Source organism: Glarea lozoyensis, assembly GCF_000409485.1.
Source record: "Glarea lozoyensis ATCC 20868 chromosome Unknown GLAREA7, whole genome shotgun sequence".
Classification (NCBI taxonomy): Eukaryota; Fungi; Ascomycota; class Leotiomycetes; order Helotiales; family Helotiaceae; genus Glarea; species Glarea lozoyensis.
Window position 1 is genome coordinate 2,216,309 of NW_007361002.1, and position 22,037 is coordinate 2,238,345.

A 22,037-nucleotide genomic window follows, 5' to 3' on the forward strand; every position below is an offset into this window, starting at 1 on the left:
GAGGTGAAAGAACGATCAAACGAGAGGGAGCATCATATCTGTATATGCGCCTGCTCTTATGATTGCCGCCCTTGATGCGCATCACGGCATCGTCGAACCGTATTCGACCAGGAAATAGAGGCACCGAGGGTGGTGGGAGTAGCATGTTCGCGGATCATAGACTGAAGGTGTTGCTGTGCTGTGTGAACAAAGATTTCTGTATGAGTCGCCGCGTCTATTGTTCATCGAAGATCATCGTCAGCATGGCTCTCATCTGCACGATGGAAGATTCGCTGTCCCCTGACCTTGCCATGGCAAACGCATCCTGGCGGTTGGCGGTGTTAATATCGAAGAGATATTGAGCTGTCATGCCTCACTCGAGGGCAGTTCCTTGCGGCCATGGACGGGAATCTCTCTCAAGGTGCCGAATTGTCACGAGCATTGCCGTCGCTGTCACTGCCGAGTCTGGATGATCGTCTGGCGTTGCGAGGCCGTCAAGTTCCAAGAAATCGACCGTCATACGAGGCGATCCAGCAGGTGAAAAGCTTCATCGCCAGAAGGTTGTACGCGTCTCCGGGGAAAAGTCAACTTTGGCAGCTGCGAGGTTCGAGCACGTTCAGAGAGGCTCGACACTGGTAAGCTTGCGAGAAGCAAAACGGCCGAACAAGCAATTGGGACCGTCTTTGGGAGTGTCGTCCTGGGCCATTATTGGAGCGGTACGTTGATGATGTGCTGCAATGCTGGAGGGAGCAGAGACGGATCATGGACGGTCTTTCGTCTGAACAAGGTATGAATGCTCTTGCATTGATGTGGTGTGTGTGTCTGTGCAGCAGTGCCGTTGCATGCAGTTTGAAAGGGCAAAACTTGGCTGGTGAGCGTCGGTGATCATGGAGGAAGCAGCTGGAAGTGGTGAGAGTCGAGAGGTGAGGGATGAGTAATAGCTGATGGATGCGACGATGGATGATGGACGACGAGGTCAACAAGAAACCTGCACCGAACAGACGTTGCGGGGAGTTTCGCTGCACTGCACTGCACTGCAGCACCGCGCACTGAGGAACAACCTCGAGGAGGACTCGGAGACGAGAACGGAACAGAAGTTGCCATGCAGCCAGGTGGTTTGGAACCACCAAACCATCTGCACCGTACCAAAGCAAATCAATTCTCAATTCACTTTTTGGGCCATTAATGAAGCTTGTGATACCATTTTCTGCAGAGTCAAACGGCCCTCGGCGGTACGGCAGCCCTACAGCAGAAAGACCCGATGGCCGCTCTGGACTGCTTGTAACGGCACCGCTCACCAGGAGCAACCATGGAGCCAGCGTTCGGCAGGACATTACAATCATAAGAGAGACGAACTATGATTCCTACGACGACGACTACGATGCCGGCAGCACCGGAAAGGTACCGGATTGCAAGAAGATAAAGAGATTGAGATTCATGTTATCGCTTGGCGACACTTACTCGACAAGACTTGTCGTGACTCCTTTTGGTATTCGAGCAACTATTCGCATCTCCACACCATCACCACCACGACAAAATATCCAAAACTCCAAAGGGCGCCAAGCGAGTCTGCCATGTTCCTGCGTTGAGAGCTGCACTCCACTCCCGACTGCGTGGCAGCCACTGCATGAGAGACACTCGCATATGATGCCCCGGCTGATCATCCGTCCACACCTCCTAACCGCCGGCGAAGAGCCTCACACCAACAACACCAGTAGGACAGACCCAAGAAAGACCCCGTCGATCACGCAGTTTATGCACATACAAGAGCTATCACTCGTGGAATTAACCTACAGGTTTTTTATGCTTACACAGAACGAACAATCGCAACACCCTCCCCGCTCACATCAAACGCCGTTACCAAGATTTCATACACGCGCCTCACATCGTGAACAGCGCACACATATCCCATCCTCCATGCCAATTTTCCTGCATGCCGTAGATCCCTCGTAAAGAACCGCAACCTTCCCTCTCACCGCCATAACACTAAGCGAATACGTCCTCTCGGTCGACGAACAGGTTCTCCAACTCTGCAAAATTCTGGAAGTGGAGTGGTCGATGTTGGTCGCTGTAGAATGGCAACGGCGTGTCAATCTTGACATGTACCGGCTTCTTCTCGATGCCACCAAACGCACTTCCCATAAAGCTGTAATTCCATGTGTTGTTCTCTGGAACAAGGAAATAACCTCGTATCTTGTCACTGAGAAGCAACTGGCATTTCTCTCCCATACTCGTACTGAATCCTTGAGGCTGATCGCTTCCCATGTCCTTGTTTTCTGCACCCCATTTGTATCCTGCAGGTGTAAGCGCCCAAGAGGCAAGAGATACACTCCCTGGCGTGAATGAGACCGTCATACTAACGGTTTTCTTATCCCATGATTTATGTGCATTCATCAGGCGCGAATGCTGCGTGACATCCGCAGCGCTCATATACGGCGGCTCATTGCCGGAGACCGTGTGGATGATTCCTAGTGGCTCCATCTGCTCGAGGTACTCGTGTTGTGGAAGTTGTTGCGGAAGTTGGATATCGCGTGTATTTCCGATTTGGGGGACCATCACAATGCATCGGATCTCCTTGACTTGATCGTTGTCGGGGGGCGAAGATCCGTATAGGTAGCCGGCAACTTGAACGCGTAGATCTGCAATCGTGATAAATCGCTTGAGGATGTTCTTCGGCATGATGTACGTGTAATGATCGTCCTCCTTGATGTCATCAGATGAGATGTAGATGTTGTTCGCTCGAGTACGGAGATTGGAGGTTGCGATGGCCCTAGTCCGCCATTCCGTCTTTGATGCAAAGGTTTGTTGTTCGAATTGCGATGTAGTTGTCACAATAATATCTTCTCCATGAACGTTTTGGGTCTTGGTTGTCACTGCGGTAAGCTGCTGCTGTTCCTGTTGCTGTTTTTCAATTTCAGCAGCCTGTTGACGTTGCATAGACGGCGCACTAATCTCCATTCCCAGAATGATGTCTCGGACTTCACTACTTGTCAGACTGGAAGTATTGACATTGTTCTTCTTGCCATAGTCATTCAAGATGAGGTCTCGTAATTGCGTTTCGACTTTGATCCAATCATCTTCCGATAGAGATGGCCAGATATGATGGTCTTGCGTAATGACGGTCTTGTCTGGTCGGAGGAGTAATTTGGTCTTATCCATATTTACGTGAAGGGCACGGAGAATAAGAATAAGACGGGAAAAGGCCGTGTAGGAGGAAATTGTCTTCAACCATTCGTCGTAGAGATTGAACAATACCATCTGTGGCTCAGTCGCTCGGAGGATCATATCACCAAGCTTCTCGACTTTCATTGCCGCCTGGAACGGAAGTTGCAGCTCGGATGCTCTAATTGAGATATTAGGGAAATCCAGCAAGTGAACTTCCAGGGGATCAAGTAGACCCTTTCGAGTGACAATTAGCTGCTTAGGTTGTTCTTCGATTGGCAATGATCGAATGAGCGCGGCGACTTCTTCCGCAGTTTTCCACTTGGCCAATTGACCTAGACGTTTTTGACCTGCCCAAACACTGGTATGAATGATTTTCAAAAATAGCTGACCAGTGCGTGGGTTGAAGATGAAGATTGCGCCGTTGATTGGCTTGGTAGTCAAATTACCTTCAAAAGTCTTGTGGATCGTAACACGATAGACGTTGGTATCGTCGATGAAAAGCTGGACTTGATTGCTGAACAGCTCAGAGTAATTCTGGGAGTTCAAGAATTCTTGGTTACTTTCTGATGCGTAAAGCTGAAGACCCTTGCGGATTCTTTCTCTCAGAACGTACAAGGCTGGGTTAGCCTTCATGATCTTCGCCATCGCCTGTTGAACAAGCATCTTCAAACCAGGGAAGTATTGGCCATAAGCGGAGTAGAGGTTGTAGGCTAGATCAATGCCAATCATGAGACCCGTGGCGGATGGATAGATACTCATGCTGTCGGTAGTATAATCGAGGTATTTTGCGCGTACATAGCGCTCAATATCATGCGAGTCATAATCACCATAGCGCAATTGGACATCAACCCAAAATTTGTTCGTGGTGGTAGGCTCGATGACATCTTTCGTGTCGAACAAGGGAGCTGGCCGTGTAACATTCCACTTGTGACTTGCGAACAGGAGAATATCAGCACAAGAGCTGTTCATCTTGTAAGATTTTCTTGGATGGATAGTCTCTTTCTGAACGGTCTCGATACCCAGTTGTTCCAATTCTTGATCGAAGACTTGGCAAAGATCCATTACCACGGACTCGTGGATTTTCTGCCACAGATGTGCTCGGAAGATCTGGATGAGAGAGATCTTGAGCGTCGGGATTTTACCATGAAGGAAGATACCCGTCAGATCTAGTTGGACCTGGAAACCAACGTAGACGTTGGCTCTGTTGATAGTGGGTGACCTGTACGACAAAAAAATTAGCCGACTTCGAACGTATCTAATAGTGAACTAGGGAAAGCTCGACCAGAAGGGGGATGGTAAATTAGTGACAAGATCTGAGGCATTATAAAGAAAAACACTTACCACCAAAGAGTGAAGCGACGATTCGGAATCTGGTTCAGACCAGATCTTTGAGCGTTCGTAAGCTTCTTAAACTTCATGGATTCTTCGAAGCCTGAGGCCTTTTCCCAAAAGAGACCTTCCCAAGATGGAAACGCGGTGGCTTTGAATAGGGTATGTTCTAGAATTGTCTCAACACCACCGAGGGCTTGGATGACATCCGTACGGTACGCATTCAGGTTCCACAACTTTCCGTCATGGCGTTGACTTGTCCACCAAAAAGGATTGCTCTTCATCAACTGGTAGGTCTTAAACTCCGTACGTGCACGGAAACCTTTGTCGAAACTCAAAGTACTTCTGTCTTTCTGGAAAAGAGTGTTGATACGAGGTAATCCGCGGTCCCAACTGTCCTCGAGATCCTCTAGCGTGAGTCTTCTGTTTTGTTGGTTCGCTTCCTGTCGCTTCTGAGAGTATTCCGTCCATACTCGCTGGGAGTCGATGAACTCCGCCTCCCAAGGAATAATGTATCTGAAAATATTGGGGATCAGGGTGTCTTCACTGTGGCCATGTGTCATTCCAGCTCGGAAATGGGTCACTCCTACGTCGGTTTGCTGGAAGAAACGCTTATCACTAGTTGGAATAAGGATATGAGATCCGGAGATCATACCCAAACCACCCAACTCCTTTGGTGTATAAAATACAGCTGGTGGGAAACGAGAAGGCATTTTGGAGTTCAGACCGATTTTAACTCTTGTTTGGATCTTGGTTTCGCACTTGACGATGGTGTCTAGAAGATTGACGGTTGAAACAGCTGCCTCACGGTAATACGTGAAGAGCGCAATCAGACTTGTATTCCATTTGTTGGCAATTTTGGTGAACGTCGTTGACCCAGATGACATGAGAATTTGACGAATACGATTGTTGAACTTAGCGATATCTTCCTCAGTCACCTGAAGAAAAGCATGGGCTGTTCTCTCTTTGCTGGTGTTGTCGACCAGAGACCACACACTGTCCTTGACTGGGAATTCATCGTTCTGATTTCGGATCTTTGGCAAGATTCTGACCTCAAACCCACACATGGAAAAGAGAAGATTGGGGTTATCTCTGCTATAAACACTGGAGAATGTATCGTCCCACTCGATTGTGGTGACGGACCTCGGTAGACGATTTTTCAAATCCCAGAAAACAGCACGTCCAAGGTTGACATCGTGTCTCATAAGTCGCATACGAGAGTCTCGTGGCCAACACTTTTTGTTTCGATATCCGATCACATTCTCGAAGTTAGGGTCTGGCTGTTCCGTCAAGAAGCGTTGAATCAAGTCTCTCGATTCCTCTGCATTAAATCTGAAAAACACCCAGATTCGGTCGATGTATCTTGTGTATAATCGAATAGGATGTCTCGTTTCGGTCTCTCGATCGCGGAATTGCAAGAAGTCGTTAGGACTTTGCGGTGGGCCAGCAATCTCACTAGCACGTTGTAGGCCAAGCAACAACAAGTCGAGGACAAGTCCATAATATTGGAAAACGAATGCCGAAAACTGGAGGCCACGGATCATACCATAACTGTTGACGTGGTTCATGTCTTTGTATGTGAGTTGGACGTTGTTCTTTGACGAAATGTAATCCGCAAGATTGTGATCCATAATAAGTCTCAGCAGTCTGTTGAGCAAAGTAAGATCAATCTTCTCATAAACCTTTGATAGTTGGGTCTCTATCATGACGTTGCACTCTCCATCTGCAGTCTCCCAAACCTTGTCAAGATTATTGATACCCTGAGCCCATTTGTAAGTAAGTAATGGCGGAACTTCAGAATCGGAAGGCTTGATCCAGGCTGGGAACAAGTGTCGTTGATCAGCTTGATACCAAAGATATTGATCAAGATAGGCATCGCTAATCTTCTCCACTGGCTCAATATCGTAGACCGGATTGATGGTGCTATAATTATCGTTCATATCGATTCCTACTTCCTTGAATGCTCGTTGGGTAAGAAGGAATCTCTTGATCCTCTCTAAGGTTGTACCCGGACTATCGTATGCTTGCTCGATCAGGGCCAATTCCTCACGCTGACTCTGGTTGAGTCTACCCTTGACGGAATATGCCTCTCTGAGACGTTCCAACGCGAGAATGAGAATCTTGGTATCGTGCTTGTATGACACACTGGGGAATGGAATGGGTGAGAATTTTCGAGATTCCAGCCAGTGAACAGTGGTAGTGTAGATGGCCACAGCTTCTTCAGAGGAGACGTATGGCCCATCCTTCATGTAATTGTGCTGTCTCTCTTGTTCGGCTTTGAGCCATAACCTCGTGAGACGCCCTAAGTTCTTTTTTGCAACAGTCTTATCGACGGTAGCACCTCTACGGATACGCTCTCTGTTGTAGTGTGCAACAGATATCCACCAATCTGCCTTGCTTTTCACATATCGGAGGATAATGTTTTCGATGGGTGCTGGCAGACCAGGAACCTTCCAAGGAATGTTGCTCTTCCAACATCTCCAAGCTTCGGAAAGATGCTGCAGGACTGTGTTGACCTTGTTCTGTTTAATTCCTTCTGGCATCATATCCATCAGATCGGCCATAACCGAGGCGCGAAGTTCCAGATCGAAATGAGACTCAACACGTTGTTTCGTAACTGTCTTTGCAACTCCTTTACTGTGTCGACCTTCAAATTGCCTGGATAGAAGATTTCCAAGCCATCGCTCCAGGAGGGGAATAATACCTCGCATAAAAAACAGCCAAACCCTCCAAGCGGGAGCCCAGAAACCGCAGCCAGGTCCCTTCCCGACAGGCCCAGAGTTAAATCGATAGTAGATGAGATGCTTCAAGTCCTTGCACGATCGAATTTGGTGCATGAGTTTGTACTTGTAACGGTACATTCCAGTCAGCTGGCCCACATGGTTAAAGGCGTATAAGATTCCATCTGCGAGTTGAAAAGCATCGATATTACCGAGTCTGTACTGGACTTGAGCATCAACAATCAACTTTGTTAATTTCAGAATTTCTCGCATAAGATGGAAGGCGTTTCCAAAACGGGACTTCTTTCGCTCTTTGGTGGTCAAGGTTTTGACGGGTTTCAAATTGAAATTGTAATCAAGATGAAGATAAGTCAGGTTCTTCCTGTGAATCAAGAGGTTGAGCATATTAAAACCTTGGCGACAGACTTGAAGACCGGCTTCAACCCAATCGATCGTGGTTTGTTGGAAGAATTTGGTGCCCTTGAGCGATTTCATCAGACTCTGCTTGCTTTGAGCTTTTGGCTTCTTCTTGTGCAGCTCATTCAAGACGTAAGTCTTCAAGAGTTTTTGGTATGATACTCTGACCTTTACTGGCTGACCTTGAGGACAATGTTCAAGGTACCACTGCTTCACTAATGGAACATCCTGAGCCCTCACCATCCGACCTGACCTTCTGTCGAATGGAAATGGTGCCCACCATAGGGCAATAGCCGCTGCTGTATCGTCCGTGGCCAACTCCTCGTCGTTAAAGAAAGGTTCAACATCTTCCGGTAGTTCAAATGCATCTTCCTCCGGCTCCTCTTTATTTCCCGGCCCAAATATTTCATCTTCATGGCTAACTGTTATATTTTTGGGCTCAACGGATCTAGAAGAGATAGGGTTGATGGCAGGGTCGAAGTAGAAGGCGGGTAAACTAGGGTCTTTGGCGCGCAGGTAAACAACTTGAGGATGCGAATACCACGACAATTTCACGCTGCGGGGCAGGGAGTTGTACAGAAATGGGAATGCGACTCGGTATTCTGTTCGGATAGGGGCGCGAAAGATAATGCGATCGATGGCGTTGAATTCGCCAAAATCTTCGTCATTGGGATCGACGTCTTTGTAAAGTGGTTCGAATCTAGGTCCTCCAGGAATGGCAACATTCAGTGCCTTGGCTGTCAGAAAACTGTTCAGCTCAAACATGTGAAAGTAATTCTTGTCCACCAGATCGCTCAACAGCTGGTGACTTAGCCGGTACAGCGCCGCCATTTGTGGTAAGGAAAGGTTCCATTCTTTGTAACTAGGTCCGTTGACATGTGGCGTATCAAGGAGAGGTCTATTCTCATAGAACCATTCGAATACCGCACCATCCTCCTCTTCATCCAACTCCATTTGAATTGGTTCCAGGGGCTCTACGTCTTCGATGTTCTCGGACCATGAAAGTGGCGGCTCTTCATCGTCGAATGGTGGAAATCGCATTCGCTTGAAATGTCGGCGGTCGCTCTTCTCCCTCCTCATACAAACCCACATAGTAGCCCATTGGGCATGAAACACGGGCTCAATAACTCTTGGGGATTCGTTGACCAGAGTCAGGCATCCATTGATGTGGTATAGGACCTTGACTTCCCTCGCAGACTCCCACGGCATCGGCATATTCTCCAGTAACTTCATTACGGCGTGAGGCATAAATTTAAGCGCTCCAAGATAACTTCGCTTGTCACTGCTGAACTTTTTCTGCGAAACATCTCCAATGTCCTTTACAATCTTTCGAAGATGTTCCGGTGGCATATCCGCCTTTTGAGTCTCCACAAATCCACCCTTCCTTTTTTCTCCAAATCGATTCCTTTGCGATCGCAGCCATTGCTTCTTTTTCTCTGCGAATTTGGCCACTTGAGGATCTACTGGTGGTCGGTAGCCTGGGGGAGGAGGTGCACCGGGTGGCGCACCCAGTGGTAACGAGGGAGGAGCTGATGAGCTCCATCCTGGTGGTGGTGGAGGGGGTATCGACGACATTTTCGTGATGCCAAACGATATCCTAACTCCTGTTGGGGAAGGAAGTGATACTTTTGATGGCGACAAGAATTATCCCAACTGATGGACGCGATCTTTAGCGTGCCAAGATCATACCTCAGGCACTTAGATCTTTGTGTCCGTGCACGCATCCAGACAACTTTGCCTGGACAACACAAACTTCGTTACTTTTACCCACCGAGTCTACTCGTACAGGAATGAGAGTTTTCACTATACAAACCTTTGGCTCAGATACTTGCTGTGATGAGTCGACATTATGTTCCAACTTTAGAACACATTTGTTACCTGATCTGACGAAGATTATTTTCTTTTACAATACTCCCGCAGCCACTTTTGCTGATTTTAGTTGAGGATTTACCAAACATCAAGAAATGTCTCTCGCAGCAGGCTGGCTCTTGATCACATGTAGAATTTTTTGTCCTCTTTGACAGATTGTCCACTCTAAAATTGGACATGGACTCCACAAATCAACAGATAATTAGCTTCCACGAGCTCTAACCTCAAACCAATATGGGCCCATCTCTTCCAAACCACAGATTCGTTCAGATCTAGATTTCGTCAAGAATCATGAGACCAATATACCCCGTATTCCAACCTTGTGTGGATTTCGCTCAAAGAATCTCAGCTCATATCCTTTGGACATCACCAACTGGAGTACGAAGTAGTACATACCACACCTTCCCACCTACAAAATATTTCCTTTTCGGAAAGAAGTCTACAGCTTTTACGCTCGAACTGTCAAAGTACAATAGAACTACTCCAAGCGATTACACTACATTTCAAGATTGGATGTAATTTAGGTATCTGAGTCGGGCGCTACTATTGGCGAAGTACTACTGTAATAAGTAGATGTCGACAAAAGAAGGTTACCTCACGTGATCAGGAACCCCACTACTAACTGGGTGAGCAACATTGCCGAGGCTCAAGATTGTTGAATGATACCATATCTGACAGAGGGAAACCTGTCCGGACCATGAGTCAAAACAAAAGTCCAAGTACTAATTTTTAAATATGGCATCTCAGCTTGTGCCATTACGAGAAGTGGAAAGACTGAGCTCGAACGTCATTCGGATACTGGGGGGAAATCCTGGAAAAGTATGACCAATCTAATCTTGATTATCTCTGCCTCTACTGACAGCATTCAGTTTACACTACAAGGTGCTTGCGACATGTCTCAGCTTCTTTCTATCTAACTTTTTGTGAAAAGGCACAAACACGTATTTAATTGGGACTGGACGATCGCGGCTTCTGATTGATACAGGAGAGGGAAAGCCAGCATGGATCGCATCCTTGAAAGACACTCTACAGAAAGAAAATGCAACTGTTGGCCAGGCAGTCATCACCCACTGGCACCATGATCATACCGGGGGAATCAAGCATCTACTTGAATATTCGCCGAGTACAATTATCTATAAACATCAACCAAGCGACGGTCAGGAAGACATCGAGGATGGCCAACAGTTCAAAGTTGAAGGAGCCTCTTTGCAAACAGTCTACTCTCCCGGACATACGCAAGATCACATGGCTTTAGTGCTCGAGAACGAGGATGCGATGTTCACAGGTGACAATGTTCTAGGTCATGGTACAGCGGTGTTCGAAGACCTGTATGCATATATCAAAAGCTTGAACAGAATGAAAGGCGCTTTCAAGGGTCGAGCCTATCCTGGACACGGTCCGGTGATTGACGATGGACCAAGTAAAATTGTTGAATACATCAAGCATCGTCAAATGCGAGAGGACCAAGTGGTCCAGATTTTGAAAACTGCTAGGGAAGTTGGAAGCGACGAGGCCAGCGGTAGCGACCCTCACGAGTGGACGTCGATGGAGATTGTCAAGTTGATTTATAAAGATGTCCCCGAGAACCTTCACCTACCAGCAAACGGAGGTATCACTCAGATCCTTCTCAAGTTGCAAGAAGAGGACAAAGTCGTCGAGAATCTGAAGACAGACAGGTGGAGCCTCAAAAATCGCGCTGCGCTGTGAAGTGCTGTGAGTCGTCCCACTTATGGCCCGACTGGATTGAGAGGACAGAAATGGATGGCTCTTTGATTTGACAATCCGGCTGGAGTGTTGTTCTCTGCTCTCCCAGCCACTCTCACTGATGATGCTGCACACACCCTCACGAGATATCACCCCATTCCTTTACGGCCCGGCCTATAGTAACACAAGCGCAACGTCGCAGTTTCACTATAAGAAGAAAATGTAAAATAAAAAATCTTCTCTCTCCTCCCAAGAGTGTTCTCATCTCAAGCGGTGTAGCAGAGGACACGAATTTCAAGTTGACATTGGCCAATGCCCAGTACCAACAAAGTTGTTGTACTCGAGAAGCGGATCGAGCCGGGCTTGACATAAGCAGCTATGGCTACACTACCTATCTGCCTAGACTTGTTCTTCACCATGATTTGTCGCATCCAGCACCGGATGAAAATGCCGCGCGGTATGTAAGCCACCAGTTGCAGGACTTTCCCTTGTGAAATTGCCGAGATATATTTATGATAGTCTTGCCAGTCACGAGCTAGTGCATGTTACTGGAACCCAACCGTAATGGAATCTGTACTGTAGTCAAATTGCTTATGCAACCAAGGCTTACTACCTAGAGCATTCGGTGTGCGTCACAGAGGTCATGAGGAGAGGATGGTCGACGACAAGACCTACGCCACGATATTTCTTGCCGCAGAAGCCCATGATCGGGACACTACTCTCCACCATCTTGCGGGAATTCCAATGCACGGAACATGTCCGAATGTCGCGTTCTTGTGCTGAACCAGCGGAAGAGTAGGGCAGAGAAGGAATGGCGCTTAGTCTTTTTCACTTGAAAATCCAAGAACCAAAATGAGGGCATTCCCAGAACCGCTCCCGAACCTTCCGAGACCTTTAGTGGCGTGATGCGACTCCCGCTGCAAAGGACGGGATGTGGAACCACTCAGAAGACGACCGCTGAGCTTGCCAAGAAGTGGGGACACTTAGGCGACTTTACCGTCACTCGACAGGTTAACGGAGCATCGTCCGTTCTCTATCAGCCCTGTCGAGCATCTGTACAGACCTCACAGTAACGACGTTATTAATAATGTCTATGTCAACAGAAAACACGAGTCGAGATACCGCAGCGCCTATGAAAATGACATACTGTCTGGATGCTCGAAATCTAGCTGGTTATCAGCATCCGGAAGTGCTTCCAGGAACAACATCTGAACTAATCAAAAATGATGTAAAAGTTTACATTCCACATTTCCACGACTCCGCAAACGGTTTCTATGGAAAGCTCCAACAGACCTACCTACTATAGGTACTTCGAAGTAGGTACTCCGTAAGAAGCTTGGGTGGGGACCCTTGCATTGAGTCAGACGTTCTTTGTTCGTAAACTGCAACTGCATCTGCATACGTACCACGCTTCCGAACAAACGAATAGCACCAGATTTAAACTGCAATGCCGATTTTCCATCGCCCATGCTTACACATCTCGATCTCGCACCTGGTGCAACTCCAGCAACAACATAATCCTGGAACCTGACTATAAACTCGGACTCTTCGGTCGCTTTCTTTCTCGACCATTCCGTTCAATGACGTTCCCTCAACACTAAAAAGGTCGAGACCTTATTCCTTTGTTAATTTAAAAGTCTGGCAACGACCACGGATTGCTTGTATACCAGATACCGAAAACCGACTCAAATCAGATTACAAGTACTGTGTGTGTTCGCTGGAAGAAGGAGCAATAGGTTACTTTGCTGGCCGTATAACCGAAGTGGGACGCTCCTAGTCTCTTCCTCACATTCACATAGGTAGTCTTCCTACTAGCTTGCGACACCTTTGCGACACGAAGGACATCATATGCAGCGACTTTCGCGAGTCTTCCAGGCACTTACTGGCATTCTGCTCTCGGGACTTGTTTCCATAGCAAATGCACATGGCCACGACGAGACGAACACAGCTATGGGGGAACCATCGGCTGCGATGGCAAGCACAGAAATAGCAGACTCGCAGACTTATTTCCACCACAACGCCTACGCTGGCTTTATGACGGCGCATATTATACTCATGACAATTGGCTGGGTATTTATACTGCCCGTTGGTGAGTACTCTGTATCCCACAAGAAAATGAACTTTTTTGTTAATCAACGTCGCAGGTATCATGCTATCAGTTTCGAGATCGAAATACCGATTTCTGGTTCAGTTTACATTTCTCGCCGTAAATACCGTTGGGGTTCTCCTCGCCATTACATACAACGCAAGCACGCCCGACTTGTACCCCAATAACGCGCATCACAAGCTGGGTTGGATTTTGACATGGGTTGCGGGAGCACAAGTCTTCCTAGGGATGCTTAGCGCATATGCTCAACGAGATCCTCAAGAAAAAGGTGAAGAGCAAGTCTCATTCATACCAATTTCTCAGGAAGTCATGGTAGAGCACCAACGGATAAATGATCTTCGATTTCAAGATCCCCATCGTTTTTCGTATGACAGTGGCCATGGAACAGAGCCCAACACCGAGTCTCTCAGAAGTCAATCCATGTCTTCTACGGGATCAGATCAATTGCCGTTATGCAATATGCGAAACGACTTATTAGGAGAGGCTAACGAGGAAGAAGAGGAAAAATTGCTCGGAATGAAGAGCACCAGGCTGAATCGATTATTGTCGAAAAAAGCATCCAGGTTATTTGCTTCCAGGCTTCTACGAGCAATTCAATTGCTGTATAGTTCGGCAGACTACAGCATTTTGTTCTTGGCATGGGTCGGCTTTTTGACTGGCTGGGTAACGTATGGGGGCTTCTTCGTAGGTTTAAATACTTTCTCGATGTTATGACATAAAGCTAATGAATTTTCTTCAGATGGGCGATCGAGTGTTCAGTGGACTTGCACATCTCATCAAGGGTAGTGTGTTCTTTGGGTTTGGCATTATGTCTCTGGCTCGCTGGGCAGGTTGTTGGTCTGAAATGGGCTGGGTACGTCTACCGTCTCCGTGTTGACAAAATAGGCTGACAAGTCATTTAGGCCTGGAACATCAAACGCTCGAAGAAGAGTTTACGAACAGCTGAATTTGTGGAGAGTTCTTTAGTGTTTATCTATGGCATCACGAATGTTTTTCTAGAACATTTGAATGCTTGGGGCTCTGAATGGACGGCACAAGATCTGGAGCACCTAGCTATCACTTTTCTATTTATTGGCGGTGGTTTGGTAAGTCATGCTCTAGAAATAGCGTGTTCCCAGCTAATTATTATAGTGTGGTTTGCTTATTGAATCTCGTAAAATTCGCAACTATCTCAATGTGACGACCGAGGATTTGAATTACGAGCAAGAAGGAAATAAGGAACAATCGGTAGAACCCAAGAGCTATGGCTTCTCTATGAATCCATTTCCTGGACTTGTCACACTTCTCGTTGGTATTATGATGAGTTCACATCATCAAGACTCTATGGTATCGACCATGATCCACAAGCAGTGGGGAACTTTGCTTGTTGCTGCTGCGTTTTGCAGAGGATTGACATATATCATCTATTACATTGCGCCACCGACTTCGACTTTACCAGGAAGACCACCAACAGAACTCGTCACTTCATTCTGCTTAATGGCTGGCGGCTTCATTTTCATGGCTTCAGTAAGTGAAAGCTTCTCAAATCCAAGACATTCAACTAACTTGGAAAGGCTCGTGACACCGTAATGGCCATTGAAGGCAACGGCTTGGATGCGATGTTTATCTTCACGGTTTCAATGGGTCTGATAGCTGCCTTGATGGCATGGATCATCACCGTCATCGCGATCAAAGGCTGGGCCGTCAGAAAAGAACAAAGTTCTAGCTACAGCTATCGTCCCGTTTTGACAGCGGTATGACGAGGTGTTCAGTATGGAATAGTCAGAAAAACCAAAAATGGTGTCTCTTGGGGTTCGGTTTGACATGTTTAGGCATTTTCAAGGCGCTGCGAATGATACCTCTGATGTTTTTGCTTTCTTGCTGGTTATAGTGGGAATCTATTATAATGATGGTAGTTTAATACTAATGGCTTGTTGCTCGCTCGCCGTTTACCACTAGTCTCTAAGTAACAAATGACAAAAATGAAGGTCGATTTTATGATAGAAATCCAGATAACTAGGTAACGAAGTAATATTAATGCTATATTGGATAAGCTTTTTGCGAATACCTAGGTACTTGTCATTAACTGTGTCTTGTCCATTTTGGACTGCCCAACTTGAGAAATACATTTTGTCGGCAGCTTCAGTCCATCTATATTGATTTATAACACCATGAGGAGAACTGGAAAGCAGAACCAAAGTTAGTATAATTATTATTCAAAGAGTATTTTATAAATCATGGGGAATTCGTAACGAAATGGTCCATGGACCACGGTCTTGTCGAATATTCTCAACATGACAACCACGCCGAAAGTTAAAATAGCAAGGTGCGAAAGGAAAGTTTATAGATGCTTGATCAATTAGATACATCACAATTATCATTTTGGACAAAAAGCTTTTGTTTGTGGACGAAGTTCTTCACTCTCAAATGTCAAACCCAAGCTCAAGACCCCACAAAAAAACTAGCTCCCCAGCTCCCATCCCCAACCTCAGGCACCCACCCATCCAAACCCTCACGACAACGCTCTTCCGAACCCATCGAACCACCCTCCCAAAACCCAAGAAAACCACCCAATTGACCACTATGTTCCTCCAACGCACCGCCGTGCTCGCCGCGCGTCGCGCCATCGCCGTTCCAGCTGTAAAACGCAGCTTCGCTACCTCGATTGTGCGCCGTATGGAGCTCCCCCCCTGTGCTGTGATATGGCGTGGTTTGAAAGTTGATTAGGAAGGCTAATGGTGTGAGCAGGAGAAGCGGCTGCGCCGACTCCAACGAGCGGGAGTGGGAGCGAGAAGAAGATTAAGAAATTCCAAGGTATGCTCCTATGAATTAGGGAAGGGAAAGGGGATTGGATGGGGGCTGATGAAAAGTACAGAGATTCAAAGCGAAGCCGATCTCATCCCACCCGGAGCGCCCGTCGGCACCGTGCCCAGCGACTTAGACCAGGCGACTGGATTGGAGCGTCTGGAGATCCTGGGGAAGATGCAGGGTGTGGATATCTTTGATATGAAGCCTTTGGATGCTTCGCGTAAAGGTAAGAATGGCGACGGCGAGTGCAATTGAGAGTCGTCGGATGGTCGGGAGAACCAAAGGCTGATACGAGGACGGAATAGGCACGCTCGACAACCCCATCATAGTGAAATCATTCGGCGACGAGCAATACGCAGGCTGTACCGGCTACCCAGCCGATTCCCACGTTACCATCTGGCTTACCGTACGTTCTCCCCTAATATCCCTCCTCCTCCATTCACAAGGTCCCAACCCCCTAACACGCGCTCCTCTTTCCTAGATGTCCCGCGACCGCCCAGTCGAGCGCTGCCCAGAATGCGGAAACGTGTTAAAGATGGACTATGTCGGCCCACAAGACGATCCCCACGCCCATGACGATCACGGACACGGACACGGCGATGGTCACCACAACTACGAGGAGCCAAAGAACTTTGCCGATTTCGTTCGTCCTGAGTACAGATAGAAAAAGTTAAGCCAGGAAGTTGTGTTCGTATTGTGTATATCCGGGGAGAGACGTGAAGACTGTTTTTGGGGTGGGCGGGAGAGACTGGGTTAGAATAGGCATTGAATGTATGTAGCATAGGTTCAGTTATACAAGAGTTTTCACTTTCACTAGGTACGCTTTGTGAACTTTTTAAATTTGTAACTTTGTGATTTGCATCTTATTATCTAAGGTTACTTTTGTGACCCCGCAATTCAGCACACATCCATCACCTTCTTTTGTAAATACAGAGAAAGCAAATCCCCTTTCCCCCCACCCGGGCGCCATCATCTATCATAAAGTAGCAGCCCCATTGGAAACAGACATCAGAAACCCTCAAAAAGCAATCGCTAACCGCCGTTTCATGCACCATTTAATGCCCCGCCACCAGAACCATCATGGTTCAATTCTGCACTGTAAGCAGCAATGTGACCTCGAGGAAATTCGTGAAAACAAGAAAACAAGACATGTGCTGTATTAGAGTGAGCAGGCCTCCTCACATTAGGAAGTTATATGCCATTTGAAATCAACGCAATCTCGAGCAAAAAGGAAAGACAGCCACTCTGTATTCAGAGGTGACGATATACAACGTCATGAGGATGTAATTAATGTGGCGAGCGTCGATCGTAAGGTCTCCGCGTGGTATTTGGAGGATTATCGACGGTCAATAGGGGTGTGTGGCGTATTAAACGGCTGAGCTTCAACTGGGACATGTTGACCTATATTGCCGCTATGTTCATTCTCGTCCTCCGGTTCATTTACCAAGGTTTCGTGATTCGATCCGGCAATAGAGGCACCAGAAGTACGAGTGTTTACAGTCCGAGATACGGCCCTGGAAACAGTGTTCTGACCAGGTCGTGTTGAACTGGGACCATCTGTTTCACTCCCGTCGCTGCTGTCTCCACTTCCTCCTCCATTTTCCGGGCTTTCGGGTCGGGCAAGCGCAGCTTCTTGTAGAGCTTTAGCTTTCGCAACTGCACGAGAAGCTTGTTCAGCAGCCTGCTCAGCACGAATCTGTTTCCGCCACATGTTATGGTAGCGGCCATTCAGCGCCAACAGCTCCTGATGACTGCCAGCCTCAACAACTCTTCCAGCGTGTAAGACGAGAATTTGATCTGCTGAAGTGATGGTAGAAAGTCGGTGACTAAAGGAGTTAGCGGTGTCATAAAACCATTTTGGATGAACTTACGCGATAACGAGCATTGTTCTTCCTCGCGACAACGCTCGTAACGCTTCTTGGATATTCTGCTCTGTGTCTGAATCTAATGCTGCAGTTGCTTCGTCTAGCATAATTATACGTGGATTTTTGATGATAGTTCTTGCAATTGCAACTCTTTGTTTTTCTCCTCCACTCAAACGCAAACCACGTTCACCAACCTTAGTGTTGTAACGATCTGGGAATGTCATGATCTTGTCATGAATAGATGCAGCTCTGCATGCCGCAAATACCTCTTCATCAGTAGCGTCTTGATTCGCATACTTGAGATTATACATGAGTGTCTCATTGAAGAGAATAGTGTCTTGTGGAACAACACCAATGTGTTGCCTAAGTGAATCGATGGTGATATCTTTGATATCTCTGCTGTCAACCTGGATACTACCGTTTTTAGCATTGTAGAAACGGAAGAGAAGTCTGAAAACGGTGGATTTGCCGCCACCTGACTCTCCAACAAAAGCTGTAGTTGTACCAGGTCGGCATGTAAAGCTGAGATCCTCCAGAGCAGGCTTGCGCTCATCGTAGCTAAATTTTACATTCTGAAACGATATTTGGCCTTCGCATGCTGGCATAGGTGAAGCAGAAGGTTCGTCAATGACAGTCGGTTGCTCTTTGAACAGCTCGAGAAGTCTCTCACCACTGATCATCGCGCTCTGCACACTTCTGTAAAACGTGCCGAAGAAATTCAACGGCTGCTGGAGTTGTGCCATGTAGGTTAACAATTTCACAAAGTCACCAACCTTGCGCTGACCTGTAGTGACCTGATAAGATGCAATGAAGGAGGTTGCCAATAGGCCAGTCATGAAAACCAGATTTTGAGAAATGTTAAGGATATTAAGCGAGATTGTGACTTTGTATTCCATCTTTTGAAAAGCGGTGACGGCTTTACGATAGCGGTTGAATTCGTAGTCTTCAGCGTTAAAGTACTTGACAGTCTCGTAAGACGTAAGAGAGTCGTTCTTAACAGCCTCTTCTTCCCTGCTCAGATTGGTCATCTGACGACGCTGCTCGGATCGCCAACGTGCCATACGAATGGTCAGGTACAGATATGAGAAGGTGATGATTGCGACTGTGAGCGAATAGTACGCGTCGTAGGATATGCCGAAATAGATTACAGCAACGAGAAGATCAACGACCATTGGTAGTACCTGGAAAGTGGCTTGTTCAAGAAAATTGTTGATTGCGTTCCCCTTACTCAGAGCAGACAACACTTCTCCAGTTCGCTTGCCAAGATGGAAATCCAGACTCAAGCTATGCACATGTTCAAACGATGCGGTAGTCAAAGCTTGATAAGAGTACTGCGATATGGGAATCCAAAGCACAGATCTGACAGCTCCCAATATGCCGGAGCTCCCCTGAAGAAATTTGAAACCTATCAACAATGATATTCCCAGCCACGGCATTCCATGATTGTTCTTGTCGGAAAGCTCATCTGTGACGATTCCTATCTGGAAGGGAACCGCCAAGTTGACTGCTCGCTGTGCCAACATCAGACCTATGCAGATCAAGACAACAATCTGAAGTTGGCGGGCTTTGGCAGGCCAAAGGTAAGGGAAGAACAAGGAATAACTGCGAATGTACTCCCACCACGTGCGGTTTGGCGCCGTAGTTGGCTTGTAGAAAGCTGGACTCTCGTCGAGACTTCTACGAGCGGCGGGCGTGCCTACTGCAGTAGATGTCTGAGTTCCGTTAATCGTATTGCCGTCCTCGGAACCCGACAAATGGGCATGTCCATTAGAAATGGATCCGTTTGTATGAGCGTGACCATTCCCGTTGGCATGACCGTTGACGAGCAGAGGAGAGGTCTCGGAAAATCGTCCAGCAGCTTCCTGCTTTTCTTTGTGGAGCCGCTCCATGGAGAATAGCACGTAAAAGCCAACCAGGAACAGCAGAAACAAGACCCGTAAAATGTCGATGACAATATCCACAATTTCCCAATCATTGAGATCGTGGTATCGCACATCGCTTCCGAAATGTAGAGAATTGACATCCCGGTGATTAGGGGCCGTAGAATGGGCAATTGTACCCCCCAGCAATACGACTTCAACAGCGAGGGCCACGATCCATGTAACTTGGTGTACAATACTTGGTGCGGGGCTAGTGTCAACCATAGAGATTTGCACTATGCTGTAGAAGAACGCAGAGCCGACAACGTATATCTGTCGATGGTGATCAGCAAACAGGAAATTATGTGACAGAGCTGCGACTTACGGCTGTAGCTTCACCACACCACCAGCCTTGGTCCTTTTCTGCTAGGGCGTGAATGACAATATTGGTGCCGCTGAGGAGAAAAGTAGCAAGCAATCCGGCGTGCAGATACAGAAAAAGATTCCTTCGGCCGCGACTGAACTCTTTCATCTTCCTCCATTTTTGCAATTCTTCCTTGTACTTCACCGCAGATCGTGGCAATGGCTTTCCTCCCGGTCCAGTAACGGTTGGGTACGTCGCTGCGGATGCCGCTGGTTCTGCAGTGAGAATACTGTTGGCGACAAAAACCAGAAGGAAGATGACTGCCAGTATCCAAGGAGAGTGGAAATGAACAGCGTTCAATAGAGGACCCATGCCCGAGACTGTATCGTTCGGTGCGTGCTGGGGGCGTAGCTCGAGTTCCTCGTCCGCCATTGTTGCTGGAGTCCCAAATTCCCTCCTTCCCACATCAATGTTCCTATTCGCAAGTAGATCGATAAATGCTCATGACCCCTTCGATTGGGACGAGCTCGAATTGAAACAATTGAGAAGCCGGCCGCGAAGCTGTGCTGCCTCGGTACCAACGTCGCCACCTAGAAGATCACAAGATGCCGTCAGCGTTGTGGCTTGTATATTGTTTACTAGTAAATAATGGAGTGGCCATGTGACAAATACACGCTTCGAGGGGCAATATGACCGACGAGCTGGTACCTGTGTAAATAATGGGGTAATGAAAAGAGAAAATAATGAGAGAGAAAAGGTACGTACAAGCTGGAATGTGGGGGTGAGTTCGCTTTTCGAGGCAGGAGTGATGGGCTGGGCTTGACCAGGATGCAGATCGAGAACCCCTCGGACTAGGTGAGGCGGCTGGCGAAAGAACTGTTACAGAGACAAAGTAAATTGTCTTGTCGGTGGATACAAACGAGTGAACGTCGGCGGACTCGCACGAAGACCAAGATGACGTCGATTGCTCGATTGGATCTTTTCACCAGCACAAGTGAATGAAGAAGGGATTGTGAGAGAAAGAGTTTGCAGCTCGAGAATAAGTCGAGATATTCGCAAGTCCAGGGCGGTGAGGTGTTGATGTCGGCAATACAGACGGCCAGGGTGCAGGCTCCCAGGCTATAGTGTTACAGTAGCGGATAGTGCGTGTGCAAGGTCGGTCGCGGTCGCGGTTCCGGCAGCTGGTGTGCGCCTGGTGTGTGTGGGAGGATATATTGCTGGCCCTGGTCGCTGGTCGCTGGTCGCTGGTTGTGGAACTGGGGTCTGTCGATGATTTCGAGGGCAATTGGCCACAGAGCCCACGGCACGAAAATAGAAATGGTTGACTGCTGAGATGACGGGTATGACTGGTTGGAGAATGGTTAGTCGACAAGACCTCAACACCACCATGATTATTGCCTCGCGGACGCCAACACGAGTAGTTCTAGCATCCGAAACTTTTCGATATGTCCGACAGATGGAGCCCTCCAGTGACTCCACCAAACACCACCAGCTGAGCCAGCAGGGGGCAGAGCAACGAGCGGACTCGACGCTTAAACCGGCTGCGACTAACCTCAGTTGCGAATCTACTTCGAGCAAAGGGCGAACATGAGACTTGGTACAGGAGACGTACAGGAAAGGCACACTAGTAATACGATACAAGTATATGTCGCTGGACCCGGGGTTCGCTCTTCACTCCAAACAGAACTTCGAACTTGACCATTCGAGAGCTGCCAGATGTCGGACGGGGAGAGAGGAATAGAACTACCTCTTGTAGTGACTCGTCAAGCGCCAAGTCTGGTCTGGAGTGAGCGATTCAATGGCGGCTGAGGAAGAGAATCAAATGTCTGGCAGGCAACGAAAGTCGATTATGTTCGATTCGAATTTCGCGTG

The 22,037-nt window shown here is 47.6% G+C and overlaps 5 protein-coding genes across 5 annotated transcripts; 3 read left to right on the top strand and 2 right to left on the bottom strand.

Annotated features, from left to right (window-relative positions):
* Nucleotides 1-1,965: 1,965 nt before the first annotated feature.
* GLAREA_01895 (pre-mRNA processing splicing factor 8) lies at nt 1,966-9,185 on the bottom strand (the record flags this gene model as incomplete). Its single annotated transcript, XM_008089111.1, has 2 exons — nt 1,966-4,363; nt 4,486-9,185. 2 exons carry the CDS (start codon nt 9,183-9,185, stop codon nt 1,966-1,968), a joined length of 7,098 nt encoding a protein of 2,365 aa, XP_008087302.1.
* A 1,029-nt stretch (nt 9,186-10,214) lies between these two features.
* On the top strand, nt 10,215-11,186 carry GLAREA_01896 (Metallo-hydrolase/oxidoreductase; the record flags this gene model as incomplete). Its single annotated transcript, XM_008089112.1, has 3 exons — nt 10,215-10,298; nt 10,349-10,361; nt 10,411-11,186. 3 exons carry the CDS (start codon nt 10,215-10,217, stop codon nt 11,184-11,186), a joined length of 873 nt encoding a protein of 290 aa, XP_008087303.1.
* Nucleotides 11,187-13,031: 1,845 nt separating this feature from the next.
* GLAREA_01897 (uncharacterized protein) lies at nt 13,032-15,029 on the top strand (the record flags this gene model as incomplete). The annotated part of the gene is made up of 6 exons (XM_008089113.1): nt 13,032-13,272; nt 13,328-13,974; nt 14,030-14,143; nt 14,193-14,375; nt 14,422-14,796; nt 14,844-15,029. 6 exons carry the CDS (start codon nt 13,032-13,034, stop codon nt 15,027-15,029), a joined length of 1,746 nt encoding a protein of 581 aa, XP_008087304.1.
* Nucleotides 15,030-15,696: 667 nt separating this feature from the next.
* GLAREA_01898 (Rubredoxin-like protein) lies at nt 15,697-16,741 on the top strand (the record flags this gene model as incomplete). The annotated part of the gene is made up of 5 exons (XM_008089114.1): nt 15,697-15,979; nt 16,018-16,083; nt 16,145-16,303; nt 16,383-16,483; nt 16,559-16,741. The coding sequence occupies 5 exons, from the start codon at nt 15,697-15,699 to the stop codon at nt 16,739-16,741; spliced, it is 792 nt and encodes a 263-aa protein (XP_008087305.1).
* Nucleotides 16,742-17,413: 672 nt separating this feature from the next.
* Nucleotides 17,414-20,597, bottom strand: GLAREA_01899 (P-loop containing nucleoside triphosphate hydrolase; the record flags this gene model as incomplete). Its single annotated transcript, XM_008089115.1, has 3 exons — nt 17,414-17,903; nt 17,949-20,134; nt 20,187-20,597. The coding sequence occupies 3 exons, from the start codon at nt 20,595-20,597 to the stop codon at nt 17,414-17,416; spliced, it is 3,087 nt and encodes a 1,028-aa protein (XP_008087306.1).
* Between the last annotated feature and the right edge of the window lie 1,440 nt (nt 20,598-22,037).